This window comes from Odocoileus virginianus, chromosome 15 (assembly GCF_023699985.2).
Source record: "Odocoileus virginianus isolate 20LAN1187 ecotype Illinois chromosome 15, Ovbor_1.2, whole genome shotgun sequence".
In the NCBI taxonomy this organism is placed as follows: domain Eukaryota; kingdom Metazoa; phylum Chordata; class Mammalia; order Artiodactyla; family Cervidae; genus Odocoileus; species Odocoileus virginianus.
Window position 1 is genome coordinate 46,710,053 of NC_069688.1, and position 19,094 is coordinate 46,729,146.

General features: G+C 37.4%; 1 protein-coding gene across 2 annotated transcripts in view; it reads right to left on the reverse strand.

The window, feature by feature from the left end:
• Window positions 1-428: 428 nt before the first annotated feature.
• The window catches only part of FZD6 (frizzled class receptor 6), a 35,447-nt gene continuing 16,781 nt past the window's right edge, over window positions 429-19,094 (reverse strand). The window contains exons 3-8 of one of the 2 annotated variants that reach the window (XM_070477310.1): window positions 11,310-11,506; window positions 7,768-8,785; window positions 5,258-5,406; window positions 3,449-3,883; window positions 2,194-2,410; window positions 429-716 (exon numbers count right to left, since the gene is read on the reverse strand). In XM_070477310.1, the coding sequence (XP_070333411.1) occupies window positions 2,242-2,410; window positions 3,449-3,883; window positions 5,258-5,406; window positions 7,768-8,785; window positions 11,310-11,506 (1,968 nt within the window). In that variant the 3' untranslated portion in view covers window positions 429-716; window positions 2,194-2,241. Of the gene's footprint in view, window positions 717-876; window positions 2,411-3,448; window positions 3,884-5,257; window positions 5,407-7,767; window positions 8,786-11,309; window positions 11,507-19,094 lie in introns of those variants that run through there. The other variant, XM_070477308.1, reaches the window with a different exon arrangement.

Below are 19,094 nucleotides of genomic sequence, written 5' to 3' on the forward strand. Positions count from 1 at the left end.
GTCTGAGTATATGATGGACATTGTATTTGAAAAAGTATCCACAGAGTAGGTAAAATGACATTTTCTTCCTCCAAAGAAAATTTTCATTTGCTTCTGCCTGGTGCCTGATGGTCACAGTTATCCACCTTATTCTAATTCCAGGGTTAGAGACTTTTCTAGTCCACCCAGATAACAAAGCAGAGTTGCTTTCCTTATAGTTCATCCTACTCCTAGGATGCATCCCTTTGAGGCCACAATTCTGACTCCCTTCTCCTTGTCCTCGTCTTCTAGAGTTTGAGACTGATAACAGCACCGTTCAATGTCTCAGCCAGCTTTTCCGAATTGTCAAATGCTTCCTATGCAAAAGAAGCTCCAAATGTTGGGCTTGGCAGTGTGAATTTCTCTTCTCCCAAAATCTTAACCTGGCAATTTCACATGATCTTATTAGATTTTTCTAATGTTATCAGGATGATCTTATTTTATTTCTCATTGTCAGAAGTGAAAATAGGGTCCTGGGTTCCCTTTGCTTTATCCCATATCCCAGGTCTACACTTGGCTTTAAAAAGTTATGACAAAAACAGTTCTATAATTATACTATACATTACCAACTCAATAGACATGAACTTGAGCAAACTCCAGGAGATGGTGGAAGACAGCCTGGCATGCTGCAGTCCATGGGGTCGCAAAGAGTGGGATGTGACTCAGTGACTGAACAAGAATCATACTTTGAGAAGAAACTGTGACAAAGAAAAAATAACACAAGTCTTGACTGTCTTTTGATTGTCCAGGTAAAAAAGAGCCTATTCTGTCTTATTAGTCATAGAGCCACCAATCTGAAAAACTATACCACTTCTTGGGCCAGGAACACTGTGCATAACCATAGACTACTCTATAATCTCATATACAGAGAACATTTTATTACTGAAAAGATCACACAAAATTTTTGTATATAAAGTTAAAAAATGTGGAAAAGTTAATATTTACATTTTTCATACAGTACATGATGATTTTCTTTTTATGCTTTAACAGAATGTTAAATAGAGGGAAAAAACCAAAAGCATAAGAAAGCTTTGTTCAGGGAAAGATATTCATTGAAAACAAAATTAAGAAAATTCTTTAATATTTCAGAGTATATGAAATACATTTTCTGTTTATCAGGACTACATATTTTTTTTCCCATTTGTTTGGCACTAATACTGCTAGCACATGTTTGAATATTCAGCAGAATCCTACTTAGCTGCACAGATGAATTCTACATTATGTCTGAGAAAGATACTGCAAAAATGCAAAAAGTCTGCAGTGTTCTAAATGTTAAAAAACAAAAGTTAAATGTATAAGCAATTGTAAATGGTCATACAAACACAATCTCGGGTAGTCATGATATATTAAAAAAAAGGAATCAATTGCACTTGGCTTAATTTATAAAACAGTAACAATTCATCTTGCACGTGGCTTAATTTATAAAAGAGTAACAATTCATCTACTAATCCTTCAGAACATTTCATTTAAAAAAATCAGAAGGATCAGTCAGCAGCATAATATTATCAACATTGGACACTCAGTAAGCACCTTATTTCAATTGCATAATAGATCTGTGAAATTCCTAAAACAACTAGACTTTATAAAATTCACACATTGAAGATGATAAGGTAAATAGATTTTGAAAGTTGAATTTCCATTATAAATGAATTTCAGTGTATCAACTGTTTTTTATACTACAAAAGAATACTTATTTTCTTAGAAATTCAATGTAAAAGCTACCAAAATAGTGCTAAAATCAGCTATTGGAATAATATAATAAAAATATCTGAATAGACTTAAGGATTTCTAAAAAAAAAGTTCAAAACATAAAAATTCATTTTCAAATATATAAAAATGCTATAAAGATAAGTTTTAAATACTTCAGCAAAGAAAAATCTTGACTTTATACTGTAAAAGTGAAACAGCATAGTACAACTTAAAACACTTTTGACACAGGAGAATCTTCATAAATAGAAAAGGAAGATTCCTCTAACAGTCTCTCCTCCCACACAACTTGAAAAATATTATTAACCTGCACATTTCTGTTTGGGGAGATATACTGCCGCCATTAACCTGTGTGTGAAATGAATCATATTCTCAGAATCTATTGTTTTCAGTGTAACAAAAGGCGATGTAGCTTTAAGTGCAAAAGAAGACTGTAACAGTGATTCTTGTAAGACAGTGTACTGTCACCTCCAGTGTAGCAGGAATCCACTTCTCAGTAACACGATGACCTGGTTTTCAAGTATCTGAATGATCGCCGGCGCCCTGCTCTTTTCCAACTCCTGAAGCCGAGTGAACAAGCAGTGATGTTGAGCCTTTGAGGCTGCTTGGCTCTGGAGAACTGGACGCCTGCATACTGTTGCTCTGTACTGGGCCAGCTTCGGGGACATCACTCTTCGGGGTCACCCTAGGTCACACAACAAAAGCTGATGTACATACACACCAAAGCACAGACATGATGCTGGATGTCCTTACAACTGCTATTTCTCTTTCCATGAGTTTTACTCCTAACCAGTAACCACTTTTACCAGAAAATAATTAACTCTTTATGCATACTCTTAACACCTCAAAGTACAAATAATTTATTTTCAAATACAATTTTTGCTAACTTCAGAAACTTCATCAAGCACCACCCCTGTACGGGCTAGGCATGGTATCTCATGGGCAATAAGACAGGATTCCTGCCCTTAGTTTAGCAAACCTTTTGTTGATTCTCCCACATGGATTAGACCCTGTGTAAGAGGCTGGGAGCACAAAGATGAGTGTGACCTCAGCTTCACCTTTGAGGAGTTTACAAATCTAGGGGACAATAAAGGCACTTATCTAATAATACATAATCTAGCATGCAAAAGCTGTTGGAGGTACATTTGGTCTAGTTTGGGAGGATAAGGTAAGACAGCATTGAGACCTTAAAGTAGTCAGCTGTCAATATTTTGGCTAATTCAATACTTACCTGTGTTTAGATCACTTATGATCATTTGGAAAAATTCATTAAAGGTAATGTCAATATCCTTTCATGTTCAGAAAATAAAAACATTTTATAATCAAACTCATATAAAATGACAAATACCTTTTAGACAGTATTATAATGTAGGGCTAATTGAAATTTAATAGCCTGTATTGTACATGAATCAAACATTTCCCTAAATTCACAAGCAACTCTTAACAATTACCATAGAAATAAACATTACTTTTCTATTTGAACAATATACATGAAAGGTTCTTCCCAATACTAAGAATTAAACTATAAAAGAGCATTTATAGGCAGAATTCAGACTTCTTAACCCTAAACTGACTTGGACTAAAAATGTATAGACCTGTCATCTCAAAGAATGCTTTCTTTCCAGCTTTATGCTGGAAATGAAAATGTTATGCTTTAATGAAAAATGTGTAAGGCAGTATTTGAAATAGTCATACGATTTAAGAGAAGCAAGTCCAAGCTCACCTTCCTTCACTCCGCGCACTTTCAGACACACTGCTCTGGTCATTCACGTTGCCTGCCCGGCCTTGGCCTCTCCTGTCCGTCTGTTCCCCGCAGAGTCTGGAGCTGGGTGCTGCTGGGGAGGCAGGCCCCTCACAGTCCCGGTCTCTTAACTTGGGGGTGCTCGCTCCATCCGCTCCCACCTCTCTCACTGATGTTTCTGGTGAAGTCTGTACTTCGGTCAGAGCTTCTTGTCCTAAGTAATCGTGGCTAGTGATTGCTACTGCAGAAGTACCATGATTGGCCGTCACTCCTCTGCTGGTCCCCATGGACTTGGAAATGACCTTCAGTTTATGTGAACTTGGCTTGTAGTGCTTCTTTTTGTGTTTAACTTTAGAATTGTGCTTTAAGAAAAACTCACATGACTCCTGTAACACTCTTCGACTTTCACTGATTGGACTGTAAGAAAATTCAAGAAGAGAGTTTACTGGATAAAGGTTAAGTGTTATAATAGAAACCGTAAAGCATATCATACATCTTGTGCCAAAAATCCTTATTCATTCAAGTTAGATTCTATATGATTTACATTATTTATAAAAATCTAAGATTATAAATACTATGAGATATAAGTAGATTGCCACAAAGTGAAATCTTTTGTGCATACACTGTCAGGGGCTTTTGTCAGCATAAATAGTAGAAAGAAATTAAAGATGAGGGCAAAAAAACTCAAACTTGCATAAAGTAGGGGATTATTTGTATGTGTATCATAAACAAAGATATAAAATATGAAAGTAAACCAGAGAGAGAGAGTATAGAATATAATTAATGGTCTTTGTTTAAATACAACTGTTTTCTTTCTAATATTCAAGTTATAGCAAGTTATTCTGAAGTAAGTGTGGGCACATAAATATGGGATGTGCTTAGTCACTCAGTTGTGTCCGACTCCATAAACTGTAGCCTGCCAGGCTCCTCTGTTTATGGAATTTTCCAGGCAAGAATACTGGAGTGGGTTGCCATGCCCTCCTCCGGGGACCTTCCTGACCCAGGGATCCAATCCAGGTCTCCCGCATTGCAGGTGGAGTCTTTACCATCTGAGCCGACAGGGATAGAGATATAGTAATAGTTCAAAGAAATTAAAGTCCAGTTAAATGAGTTCTTCAGACTTCAAAAGTTAATTTGTAAAAAGGTTCTAAAATTTTTACCACAAAAATTCCAGTAATCAAACCAATTGGAAACAGTTTTAAAACTCTATATTACATCAATTGTACATAATCTATAACATATGTAAATAATAAAATTAACTATTTACTCATAAATGTAAGTCTACTATGTTGTTAAAGAATACTCCATAAGTTGAAATTTTTACCATCTTAAAAAGGGCAAATAAGTGGCATGTTAAGTCAGTACTATGTGTAATAAAATTCAAAGGTAATGATCATATACCACATTTGAATCATATTCTATGTTGCTTAATATATATTGATATTTGACCCATTTCATCTTTTATCACTGATAAAAAAAGGATAAAATTATTTACAATGCTGAATCCAAAACAATGAACTCAATGATAGCAGTAATAATATTGGATATATTATAAGCCATGGAAAGAAAATGTACATTTTACAAACTTTGTATTTATATTTCAATAGAATAGTATATGTGAAAGACTACTGTAACAAATACTAAAATAAAGCATCTCTCTCGATGAAAAAAGACTATAGTTTGAAAACACAGTTAATATAGTGAAACTCCAGTACAGTGATGATTTGAATAGTTCCTTGGTATTTGATCTATTATTTTAAAACAATGTCAGATAATTCAATAGATGCTTACTCTTTCTTGCGATTTCGTTTAAAAAATCCAGCCCATTCTGTGCATGTCTTTTTGCTTCCAACCCAGAAGACAGCAGAGATGCCAACAATTAATGTCATCAGATATTTTATCATAAATAAGGCCAGTTCTGGTCGAGTTTCTGTATTTACCTGCAAAAAATAAGAAGAATTTCAGTGATAAATTTAAAGTAAAGAGAAATCTATACAGTTAATGCAAAACTTGAACAAAAGTATAAATCAGTTGGTCTTATGAACTGTTTGATATGGCATAATGAATAGTGATATAAGTGTAATACATTCCTCACAGAAGTTCTGAACAAAGAACTTTTATCAAAATATATAACTAGAAAGGGAAAAACACATTAAATACATTTAGGAAGGATGTCTTTACATCTTGGCTTGATATCTGGCTTTTTTTTTTTTCTGTAAGTATAGCAGCCTCTTATAATTCCCCAAATATGTGCCACTCAATATTTATCTATTTTCCTTAACTACAATCTATTAAAAAAATACATTTAAACTCATTTTTAACAGCATAGTATTTAGAGTCTTTATGCACTATTGATGTTTATGTTACAAAAACTAGGTTAGTGAGAACAAAGTAAGCATCAGTAAAATGAAAAAAATGTGGAAATTTTGTAAAAATTAAATCACACTTTTCTTTCAAGTATAAACTTTCAAATATTTTTAAAATGTTATACAATATCAAAATGCTATACATTCGGCATTATATCTTTCTTTTTACACTTACTAGTATTTCTTGGAAACCATTCTATATCAGTGTAAGTAGGACATTCTTTTTAAAGGCCGCTCCATTGTGTGAATGAACTATAATTTATTCAACTACCCCTACTAATAGATGTTCAGGTTATTTCCTATTGTCATTGCAAATAATGTTACAGTGACTATCTTTGTATGTATGTAATATCTCACATCTGTGAGCAGATCTGTTGATAAAGTCCCAGAAGGACAGGATCAAAGAGTACGTGCATTTAAAATAATGGATATTATCAAAATTCTTTCCACAAAAGGTTGAACTAATTGAGCAGCAAAGTCTAGAACGTGTATTCTGCCACAGTTTCATCAATATAGTGGTTATAAAACCACATTTGTCATGTCATAAGCAGAAATATGATTTTATTATAATTTTAATTTGCATTTTTCTTATGTTAAGAATAGCTTGTTTTATGTTCCTTTTTTGTGACCTCTTGACATATCCTTTTGTCATTTATATACCAGATTGTTCATTTTTTTCTTATTGATCTATAGGACCTCTTTATAAACAAGGAAATTAGCCCTTTAATTATGATGTTAAGTGTGAATAAAATTTCCCAGTTGGTCTCCTGACTTTGATTATGGTGGGGTTTTTTGCCATGCAGAATCTGAAAAAAAAATTTCCCTTAGTCAAATTTAGCAATCTTTTCTTTCATAGCTCCTGAATTTTATATCATAAAGTCCTTCCCCATTATAAGATTAGAATTTTCACTTTATCTTCTAATACAGTTTTTCTTTACATGAGACGTAATCTTAAAACATCATATATCTTATACTTTTTAGTAGTATGTAATGGTTGCCTTCCCCCCAAGTTTGCCAAAAATATGAGCAATCTAGGACAAAATGCGGCAGGATCACTTTAAGAGTACTTCCTTACTGATAATACAGTAAAAGCAGATGGTGGATAACAGACTCCGGACAGGCTGTAAGGCAGGTAAAACCATTATCCCCACACACCAGTATGTAAAACAGGTTTCACTGTTACAGTGCAGTACCTTTCTAGAATATAAATTACTACGTAAAATAATTCAGTCCATACATTGCTTGATCTGATATACTGTGATGATATAGCACTCACAAGCAACAGTAGCCATATATAGATATTCAAGAAAATTTTATAAAATCTATTAAAAACAAAGCTTCTATTTTAAAAAGTCAACTAAAATGTTCTAAGAGATTTTCTATTTTCAGATACTTTTAAATCTTAACATCACAATTTTAATCAGAAGTATCAGAAACACATGAATCATGTTTTGTTTTAATTGTGCTTTTTGTCATAAGAAATGACAGGATAGTTTAGGCAAAAATTCTGTAAGTGTATACGAGCAAAATATAAAATTATATATTACATATCATCTTATTATAAACCCAAATAAGGGTTTTCTCAACTAACTAAAGAATTAAAAACTACTCCCAATTGAGCAAAAGTTCCTTTTCTTCTCCCTATGACAATAGCCTGTTCTTCTGACTCTATTCTTCATTACCATTCATCTGCTTTTGCAATCTAACTTAATTTTTAAAAGAACAGCTAAATGAGGCACTTTACTATCTTTGTAACTGAAGCTAAAACTTGAGGAAACAACTCCTCCCAGTTTCAACTGATGCCTAGGGAACATTTCCCTCTACTGGATTTTCTCACCTGAAATCTAATTTTAGCTGCATGACAAATTCAAAGATATTTCCAGGGAACGCCATGTTAAAATTAAATAGTGAAATAATAGAAATGATAGCCTTTACCTGATAAGGACATGGGATATGGTACTGACGACAGTGGTCAGAGACCCAAGTTATCTCCCAGGTAATCCTGTTTACTTGCTCGTAGACGTAGCACCCCAGAAGAGTTACTAATGGCACAAGATACAGGCCACTGAAGACTCCAATTCGAATCATAAACTTCTTCAGTTTCTCTTGGTTCCGGCCATCATGCTGTATAACCTGTCGAACGTGATTTAAGGAAATAATGCCAGCTAAGAGAAGAGACAGCCCGACAAACACGCAAAGGCACAGTGGCAAGAGGACGAAGTAGCGAGAAGCATCCAGGTCGTAAAGGCCCACGAAGCAGACCCCACTAATGTTGTCTCCTTCAACTTTGTTCATGGCAAGAAGCATAATGGTGAGAAAACCTGGTATTCCCCACGCAACAGCATGAAACCACACTCCTTTTTGTTCAATGGCCTCACAACTCCATTTTCTGCCAGCAGCTAAGAACCAAGTAATGGTAAGCATCACCCACCACACAGTGCCAGCCATGGTGAAAAAATACAAAAACATGAACAAAATGGTGCAAGCCTTATTTTGAGAGCCTAGAACAACTGTGTCGCCAAGTTCCAGTTTCTCATCTGCCTTATTGCACGCCGTGCTATTGCCTAGCAAGAATCCGATAAAGTACATGAGAGATACAATGCTGTAACAGACAGAGTAATATATAATAGGTCGCTCTGGGTATCTGAATCTTCTGACATCAATTAAAAAAGTAAGGAATGTGAAAAGGGTTGCACAGAGACAAAATATTGAAACTATTCCAATAAAACTTTTTGCAAACTCTAGCTCATCACTTTTAAAATACATGTTGGGGCATGGAGGTGCACATTGGTCAATTCCCAGAAACTTATAGCCTTGTCCCCCAGAAGTCTTAAGATGCCTTGGACACCAAAATCCAATGTCTCTTCGGATTTGTTCTGATTTCTTGTGAGGACCAAGAAGTTCTGTGTGTGGGTTAAAAGTTGCAGGAACAGACTCATCACAGTACTGTAATCTGTAAAGATTTAAAAATAAATAAATAAATAAAAGAAGCCAACATTTTTGAGTTACTATTTTAATGCTATACTTCACAACTATAAAATATTCCTTATGCATTCACTTTAAAATTCTTTTATTATTATTATTATCATTTTAAAATCTTTTGGCCCAGCCACATAGCATGTGGAATCTTAGTTCCCTAAGATTGAACCTGCACCCCCTTTATTGGTAGCATGGACTCTTAAACCACTGGGCTGCCAGGGAAGTCCTTCCTTATGCATTCATAACTGATGGGGAGACATACAAACTTAAGCAGATACAGGTTTACAGTTGGGGAGGAAGTTTTGAAATTGACTAAAAACTTGTAGTTGTTAATGAGGCCCCAATACACTTAACATATATATTAAGTATCAGACAAGTGAACATGAAAACTCCCTTACTTGGAAAACAATCAATTAATAACTGTTAAATAAATTCTGATTTCAAGGCTAAGTGTTTAAGAAATAATTTATCTTGATTGGTAGTCTCTAGACAAAAAGATGCTGACTTATCTGTTTGAAATATTTTGAAATATAAGTCTTGGGGAAATGAATTTTTATTTTCTAACATCCATAAGCAAAGTAGATCAGCCACATAGTAAGGTGATGACAATTAAAATGACTGAAATGAGATCATTTCCTGGGTGGAGAAGACAAAGTTCAAGTGATTTCTAAGTTTATAAAGAAGGGCAAGAAGATCACCAAGAAGAAGGCTGAGGACCAGCGGAACTCACATCACCATTTTGTTGCGGTATGGCTGTTTGCCCCTCTTGTTCAGGGCAGTCCAGAATGATACAAGTGATATTTCTGTTTTGTGCAGAACTTTATCACTGAGTTTCTACACACCCAGAATTATTTTGGAGGAGCTACATGGTTTAGAAATTAGTGGAGGACCTCCTTGGTGGGTCCAGTGGTTAAGATTCACGCTTCCAACACAGGGGGCATGGGTTTGATCCCTGGTCGGGGAACTAAGATCCCACATACCACATGGCCAAAAAATTTAAAAATTAAAAAAAAAGAAATTAGTGGAGGTTTTAAAGGAGAAAGCATTTTAAATATGCCTTAGAAAGGACAGAAAATAATAAAATGTATGCCTGTATAAAAACATGGATGTATCTACTAGTTTTTTCAAAAGGCAGTATATCAATTTTACTTTATTACAGATACAGTTGGGACCCCTTTCTGGTCCTATTCTCTTTTCTCTCTCTCTTCCAAAGTATTCATTACTACAAGTTCAGTTTTTATTTCTCCCCCCTTAATATGTTTTTTCCAACTATAATGTTATACAGTATTGTTTTACAGGTTTTGAACTTTTTTGACATGGTGCTATATATATCACACTTTTTTTTAACTTATAATTTTTAGATTTATCTCTATTGACAAATGTAGGACAACCACACTCATAACTGTATGGCAGTATTCTAGCGTGTAAGTACATCACAATTTACTTATTATTACAATGGGCTTTCAGACTTTTTCTCATTTAAAGAAATCTTATTTTTTTGGCTGTGATGGTTCTTCCTTGCTCGCGAGGGCTTCCCCTAGTTTCGGTGAGTGAGGGCTACTCTTTGTGGGTGCGGGGGCTCCTCTGGCTGCGGACACAGACTCGGGGCACACAGGCTTCAGCAGTTGCAGCTCATGGGCTCGAGGGTGTGGGCTCAGTAATTGTGGAGCACGGACTTAGCTGCTCTGTGCCATGTAGTATCTTCCCGGACCAGTGTTCCCTGCACTGCAAGGCAAATTCTTAACTAGTGGACCACCAGGGAAGCCCCCAGACTTTTTCTCATTAAAAAAAATTATGAGTAATGCTACAATAAGTATTCTTGCATATGATCCCTTGTTTGGGGAAAAGTTTCCATAGAAGGGGATTTCCTAAGATGTACAGTAAGAATACTTTCACTTTTACTATGTATTATCAGTTGTTCTAGAAAGTGATTATGCATCTAGCAGAAGTGTATGAGCTCCACAAAGGCTCTAGAGTTTCTTTAGTCTATGGATAAAGAAACAAAAAGAGAACCGTCACCATCGTTCCCAGATTTATTACATGGAGTCTCATTATGTCAGTAGAATATTTCAAATTACTAGCTCTCAATGTCTAGAGATTAGCAGACAAAAGTAATTAATCAAGACACATGCAGAAAGGCCCATGAATTGATAATAATACCCTTTTCCCCCCAGTTTAGAGCAAAGGCATCTTAATTCATTCTCACAGAACTTTGCACCCTCACTTGTTGTATTAACACAGGTGTAATTGTGCATTTAATTTTATGCTTATTTGATTACTCTCTATTCCTCCCACCCCACTGTAAGTTCTCTAAAAACAAGAACCAAGTCTGGTTTTGCTCACCACTGTGTACAATGCTGATATACACGTGCCTAACATATATTAAGTGTGCAATAAATAGTTGTTGACAAATAATGAAAGCTTGTCACTAACATTCTTGAAAATTGATACCAACATGAAAATATCATCAGTAGCTTTCAGCTGAAAACATAATTTACCTATCACATTCAAGTTCCTCAGGCCATCGGATATCAAAAGTGTCCATTAATTTCTTGCAATCAGAATACACTTTCTCACAAAATTTCCGACAGGGTGGAACCACATGAATTTGCTCAGTGCAGGTTGGTACAAAAGCTTTGCAAAGGAAAGTTTCAACATTTGGTGAACATTCCAGATTTGCAAGAGGAAGAAAAAGCTGTTAAAAAACAATAAGAGAAGGTTAGAAAACAGGTTAGAAGGTTAGAATTTTTTAGCATACACTTTTTCACTTAAACTCCAAAAGAATTTTAAATCTCACTCTCAATACAATCAAATCTGAGGAGATAAGTGTTTGATGAGACATAAGAACCCTTCATACACAGTGGAATATTAATTTATATAATTATGCATTTTTCAAGCAGATATTAGGGTTAAATCAAAAGTATGAGTTGATTGCTATATGAAATAAATTATACAAATAATCAATTTATAAGTATATGCTCCCTGGAGGAGGAAATGGCAACCCACTCCAGTAGTCTTGACTGGAAAATTCCAGGAACAGAAGAGCCTGGTGGGTGATAGTCCATGGGGTTGCAAAGAGTCAGACATGACTGGGCATGCATCCAAGTATATCTTAAAACACCCTATCACTATACTGAGCATTCTGGAGAATAAAGGAATGTTTGGGATGGAGGGACAGCATGAAAAAAGGCATGAGGATCATAAGAATATGGTGGATTCAGGGAAAGAAGTTCAGTATGAATAGAATACAAGGTCAAAGACTTGAGGTCAAGGATGGAGTAGACAGAGATGAGACTGGAGAGGTACCCTGACCCGATCACAGAGAGCACAGATGACACGCTATTGCTTGGATTATAAAAGAAGGAGTGGGATTCTATGGGAGAACGTTAAGCAGGAGATGTCTACAGTCGACAGCTGTGTTTGAATGCTAGCTCCACGTTTACTAGTTTCATAACTCTGGCAGGTTACTTGAATTCACTGTGCCTTACTTTCTTCATCTGTAAAATGGCAATAATAATAGTACTTGTCTCACAAGATTGTTATGAATACAAGGTTAGCAAATGTAAAGTGCTGAGAACAGTGTCGAGCATATAGTTATGTACTCAATAAATATTCAACCTAGTGGCTCAGATGGTAAAGCATCTGCCTGCAATGCAGGAGACCTGGGTTCAATTCCTGGGTTGGGAAGATCCCCTGGAGAAGGGAATGGCAACCCACTCCAGTATTCTTGCCTGGAGAATTCCACAGACAGAGGAACCTGGTGGGCTATAGTCTGTGGGATAGCAAAGAGGCAGATACGACTGAGTGACTAACACACACACACAAGATTGTTATGAATACAAAGTTAATAAATGTAAGGTGCTTAGAACAGAGTCTGGCATAAAGTTAAGTACTCAATAAATGTTAGTTATTGTGATTATCACCCTTGAGGGAGCGTGGACAGGTTCTGGAAAAACCTGGTAGACTGAGCACATATGTTTATCTCCTTTCCCCTCTCCTTGTTAACAGGACAAATACATCAGTAAGTGAACAGGGAAACTACGTTAGCATATCAGAGTTCTCCAAAGAAGAAAAATGAAACAAAACAACAAAAAAGCAAGCCCCAAACTTTGAGCGACAGGAAGCTACTGGAGGAGTGGTAAGTGACTTAATGGGACCAAGCTGGAGTGGAGGGATCCACATGAGAATGAGCTGATTCATTTGCCCTAAAGAATCTCAGAGTCTCAGTTCTTTGAAGCACAGAGTAGCATAAAAGGCTACAACTGGAGGAACGTTTACACATTAGTTCCTCACTATGTCACCCCACACCCCTACCCAGGCAGCCAGATGGCCACTGCATCCCACCAAGGTTGTTTCCAGAAGAGATGGAAGTAGACGTTCTGCACTTGGTTATCAGGCACAGAGCAGGGCAGAAGTACAATTCACAGTGAAGAGGGACTGAGGAACGGTCTACCTATGGAGACAGGAAGCCCTCCCCTTCTTCTCCTGCTGTTTCCCAAAGGCATATATACCTACCATCCCCAAACTTTGAAAAACTCAACAGCCTTGGAGAAAAGACCTCTACACACTGACAATGAAAAAGCTAGTTGCCCTCGAGCGCACCTTCCTATGAAGCCCGCCAGTAACAAGGCCCGTCCACTCACACCGAGCTTGTCAGTGCCCCACACAAACATACACGGGCAGCCAAGCATCATCGGGCATCTGAAGAAAACATCACAAGAGACAGAAACTAAAAATAAGCAAGCAGATAAAATAAAATGTGGAGGAAACAGAGATTATCCAGGGAATAGAAGAAAACAAATCACAAAACAAACAAAAACCTTAGTAAGTTAAATAAGAAGCTATTGCTTCCATTAAAGAATCAGATGGTAAGGAAAATTTTAAAATAAGATAGCTAAAATTAAAAACTCTATAGAAGCACTAGAAGATAAAGCTGAAAGAAGAGACTTCCCATAGGAGTACCAGTCCACACGTCCAACTCCTGACTAAAGGACTTACAGAAATAAACAAGGAAGATGAGAGTGGGGAAGACAATCAAATAAAGAAATTAAGAATATTTTTCAGAACAGAAGGATGCCAGTTTCCACATTGGAAAGGTTGGCAGCACATTGCAATCCTGCTACTAAACCATGACTGGGCTAAAATGTCAGTCAACTAACTCTTTTACATTCTCTCCTCAGGTGATGACTTTGTTCCTAGTTCACTGAAAAGTCAGAAATAACCAGAAGATAATTTCCTTAACCTCTCACAAAAGGTACCAAACCTAACCTACTTTATCCATATTCTCTTTCTTCTACTATTTCAATGGTTGAATGACTTGAACTCATAACCAAGTCTTGCATTTGTACACTGGATCCCTTCCCACTTTCCTAATCAAGGACTTTCCTCTGGTAATGTTCTCCTATTCTTGCAATAATTTCCCCCCTCTGTTACAGTGATTCCATCATACAAACTTACTCTATTATCTCTAACCATTAAAAAAAAAAAAAAAATCTTTCCTTGACTCCACATTCCCACTCCAACTCAGGTATCATTTCATTTTTTTCTTCCTCCTTATTAAAAAAAAAAAACCTGAAAACAGTTATCTTTACCCACTTTCTTCAATTCTTCTCTTCCATTTCCTTTCAAGCCCACTCTCCAATCTGGTTTTGTCTGCATACTTCAGTGAAACTGCTTGTCAGAGTTACCAGTAAGCTTCAAATTGTCAAATCCAACGGTCAATTCTGAGTCCTCATTCTACGCAACTCTTAACATTTGACATAGTAGATCCTGCCCTCCTCCTGAGATACTTTTTTCAACTGACTTCCAGAATACGAATTTTCCTGAATTCCTACGGATCTCACTCTTCTGGTTTCTTCCATTCCTCTTCTGATTTCTTCCATTTCCCAACTGGAAATATTGAAGCACTCCAGGGCTCACTCCTCAGACCTCTGTCTACTCTCTGTAAACCCAACTCCTCAGGAGAAACAAATCCAGGATGACGGTATTAAACACCAACTCTCCATGAAGTATTCACAATTTCTGGCCTCTATCTCGCCTGTGAATCCTAGACTTGAATGACTATTTGCCTTCTGGACGACTCCAGTTGACTGTCAACATGCATCTCAAACCTAACACATCGAAAACACAACTCAAACCCACTGCGCCCTATCCGCCAAACACTGCCTTAGTCTCCCCATCTCGGTGAGCTGGTGCCACCATTCACCAAGTTACTCAGGCCAAGAATCTAAAGATTCATCCTCTACTCCTCTCCTTTCCTCACTCTATAGCCAATCCATCAGCAAATCCATTGGCTCTCCCTCCAAAATATATCTCAAATGTGACCACATGTCGCTGCTGTTGTTCAATCGCTCAGTCGTGTCCGACTATTTGCAACTCCCATGGACTGCAGCAAGCCAGGCCTCCCTGTCCTTCACCATCTCCTGGAGCTTGCTAGAGCTCATGTCCATTGAATCAGTGATGCCATCCAACCATCTCATCCTCTTCTGTCCCCTTCTCCTCCTGCCTTCAAGATTTCCCAGCATCAGGATCTTTTCCACTGAGTCGGCTCTTTGCATCAGGTGCCCAAAGTATTGGAGTTTCAGTTTCAGCATTAGTCCTTCCAATGAATATTCAGGACTGATTTCCCTTAGGATTGACTGGTTTCATCTCCTTGCAGTCCAAGGGACTCTCAAGAGTCTTCTCCAGCATCACAGTTCAAAAGCATCAATTCTTTGGTGCTCAGCCTTCTTTATGGTCCAACTCTCACATTACTACTGGAAAAACCATAGTTTTGACTATATGGATTTACTGTTATTAAGTTACTGCATCTAAGCCAGTATACATTTCACCTATACTACTGAAATAATCCTAACAGGTCTCACTGGGCTTCCCCAGTGGATCAGTGGTAAAGAACCAACTTCCAAAGGAGGAGTCTCGGAGAGGAGTGTTCGATCACTGCATCATGAAGATCCCAGGAGAAGTAAGGGAATGGCTACCCACTCCAGTATTCTTGCCTGGGAAATTTGAGGGACAGGGGAGCCTGGCATGCTAATCCATGAGGTTGCAAAAGAGTTGAGCAACTAAACAACAGGTCTCACTACTTACCACTCTTGTTAATCTTATAGTCAATTTCTCTGATTCTTTAAAATGCAAATTTATCCTTGTCCAAAAGATCCCAAGGGAAAAAAATCTCAAAGTCCTTATTAAGTCCTATAAGGCCTTAAGTTCCCTACCCCTTGGCTATGTCTCCAGTTTCACTTTCTAACTCCCTCTTACTCCACTGCCCCCAAACTGGCTTTCTGCCTCTCAGCATTCTACGTATATGTCTGCTTCGGGATTCTGCATTTGCTTTCCCCATCTGGAACAGTCTTCCTCCAGGTAGTCACACAGCTTGTGTCTTGGCTCAACTGTTACCTCAGAGGCATACCCTGCCCGCCCTTCATAAAAATTATACTGTCTTTCTCTGGTTCATTATTATGTTTTGTATTTCTTTATAGTCCTTATCATTATCAGACATCTCATTATATGACTAGTTTTATAGATTCTCTAGTTTATTTTTGGGCTCCAAAATCACTGCAGATGGTGACTGCAGCCATGAAATTAAAAGACACTTGCTCCCTGGAAGAAAAGCTATGACCAACTTAGCATATTAAAAAGCAGAGACATTATTTTGTTGACAAAGGTCCATATAGTCAAAGCTATGTCTTTTCCAGTAGTCATGTATGGATGTGAGAGTTGGACCATAAAGAAGGCTGAGCGCCAAAGAATTGATGCTTTTGAACTGTGATGCTGGAGAAGACTCTTGAGAGTCCCTTGGACTGCAAGGAGATAAAACCAGTCCATCCTAAAGGAAATCAGTCCTGAATATTCATTGGAAGGACTAATGCTGAAACTGAAACTCCAATACTTTGGGCACCTGATGCAAAGAGCTGACTCAGTGGAAAAGATCCCGATGCTGGGAAAGACTGAAGGCAGGAGAAGGGGACAGAAGAGGATGAGATGGTTGGATGGCCTCACTGACTCAATGGACATGAGTCTGAGCAAGCTCCAAGAGTTGGTGATGGACGGGGACGCCTGGCATACTGCAGTCCATGGCATTGCAGAGTTGGACATGACTGAGCAACTGAACTAAAAACTGAACTGAACTATATATTCTCTAGTTTATTTCTGCCTTCACTGTCAGAAGGTAAATTCCACAAAGGGAAGGGATTTCGTCTGTTTTTTTTACTGCTGTACCCACTGCTGTACCCTAGAACCATTTGTGAGTGTAGAGTGATTTATCTACAAATATTTATTGAATAAATGATAACTATCCAGAGCAATGAATGAACAATGACAAGGCATGTCAAAAAATTTCAAACCATCAAGATGAAGAAAAGATCATAAATATTTCCAGCTGGAAGAAAAAATAGCCCACATGCAAAGGAATTAAATTCTCAATATTTGATAATATCAGATGCTAGAAGACAATGCAGAAATAATTTATAAAATTCTGAAGGAGCATTACTTTCGGTCTAGAATTCTACATCCAACCAAACATTAAGGTGACAGTAAAATAATGACCTTTTGGGCCCTGTGAGGAAGCAAATTTTTAACTTTCAAATATACCTTTTAAGGAAGCAACTAGAGAATTTAGTATTCCTAAAACCAACTGAAGGAGTATGTGAATAAATCAGGAAGGAAAATGACATGGGACTCAGGAATCAGTTGACCAACTCTAAGAATGGCAAGAGGAAGCCACAGTACAACAACTGAGAATCTAAACCAAGCAGTCAGGACATACTGATAAGAAGACAGACAGTTGAAGGGGAAGATCTCCAAGGGGCTGGAAGTGGGGGCCTGGAACTGACAGATTATATGATATTCTGAGCATCTGGGATAATTACTGCTCTATGTCTAACAAGTCTGCTGGAACATCTGAAAAAAATTAGCCATAGGCACACAGGAAACAAAGCAAACGGGGAAAGATGCGGTTGCTGCAGTAATGGGGGTGGGGGGCGGGGGTGGTGGCGGTGCAGGTATTACAGAAGTAAATGTAATCAAAGTATACTACTTGATGCAGCACTCTAACATACTGTGTTAGGTTGAGAGAAATAAAAGTGGAAGAATAAGATGAATAAATTATCAACTACCATAATGGAGGAAAGACTGAAAGACTGAACAGATACTGCCTGAAGTTGTAAACGGACAAATCAATAAATAACAAACTAAGCATATTAGGTAGAATATGGCCTACATAGCAGGGGAACACCCAAAAGAGCTCAAAGTACCTGCCTCGAGGGAGGAGGACTGGGTGGAGATAGAGAACAGTGGGCAAGGGTTGTTGTTTTCCTGTTAAAAGTCCTTAATTCTGAGGGTTTTTTCCCAGCTTTATTCAGGTATAATTGATGTATGATAAACTGAACATGCATAAAGTGCATTCTTTGATAGGTTCTGAAATCATTGCCATCATCAAGGGACCAATTTATCCATCACGACCAGAAGTTTCGTCTTGCCTACTGGTAATCCCTCCCTCCTATCCCCTCTCTCCTCAATACCCCCCTCCCACCCATAATCTTCCCTGGCAATCACTGATCTGTTTTCTATCACTATAGAGTGGTATTTTTCTAGAATTTTACATAAAGGGAATCATACAGTATATATCCTTTTTTGTCTGGTTTCTTTCACTTAGCATCATTTTGAGATTCATCCCTGTTGTTCTGTGTATCAACACTTCATTCTTTACAACTGCTGAGTAGCACTCTACCATGCTGGGCTTCCCTGATGGCTCCCTGATGGGAAGGAATCTGCCTGCAATGCAGGAGAGCTGAGTTTGATCCCTGGGTCTGAAGGTTCTCCTGGAAAAGGGAATGGCAACTCATTCCACTATTCTTGTCTGGAAAGTTCCCTGGACAGAGGAGCCTGGCAGGCTATAGTTCAAAGGATTGCAAAGAACTGGACATGACTGAGAGACTAACACACACACTCTATTGCATGGCTCTATCAAAATTTGCTTGTCCATTCTCCTGTTGATAGGCAGTAAGAACTGCCCACGGGACATTTGAGTGTCTATATCTACTAACAGGAAGTTAAATAAATAGAGCTCTGCAGGTAAGAGATTAGGTTAAGGCTACAGATTGGTAAGTCATCATTATAAAAATGGTAACTAAAATGATTGAATGAAAGTATCGAAAGAGAACATGTAGAATAAGATGAAAAATCTGAATCAAGGGGGAATGCACTGATCTTATATATTCTTTCTTTCCAAATGCCACTGAAATGTGAGAAAATGTTTAAAGATAAAAAAGAAATCTATAGAAAAT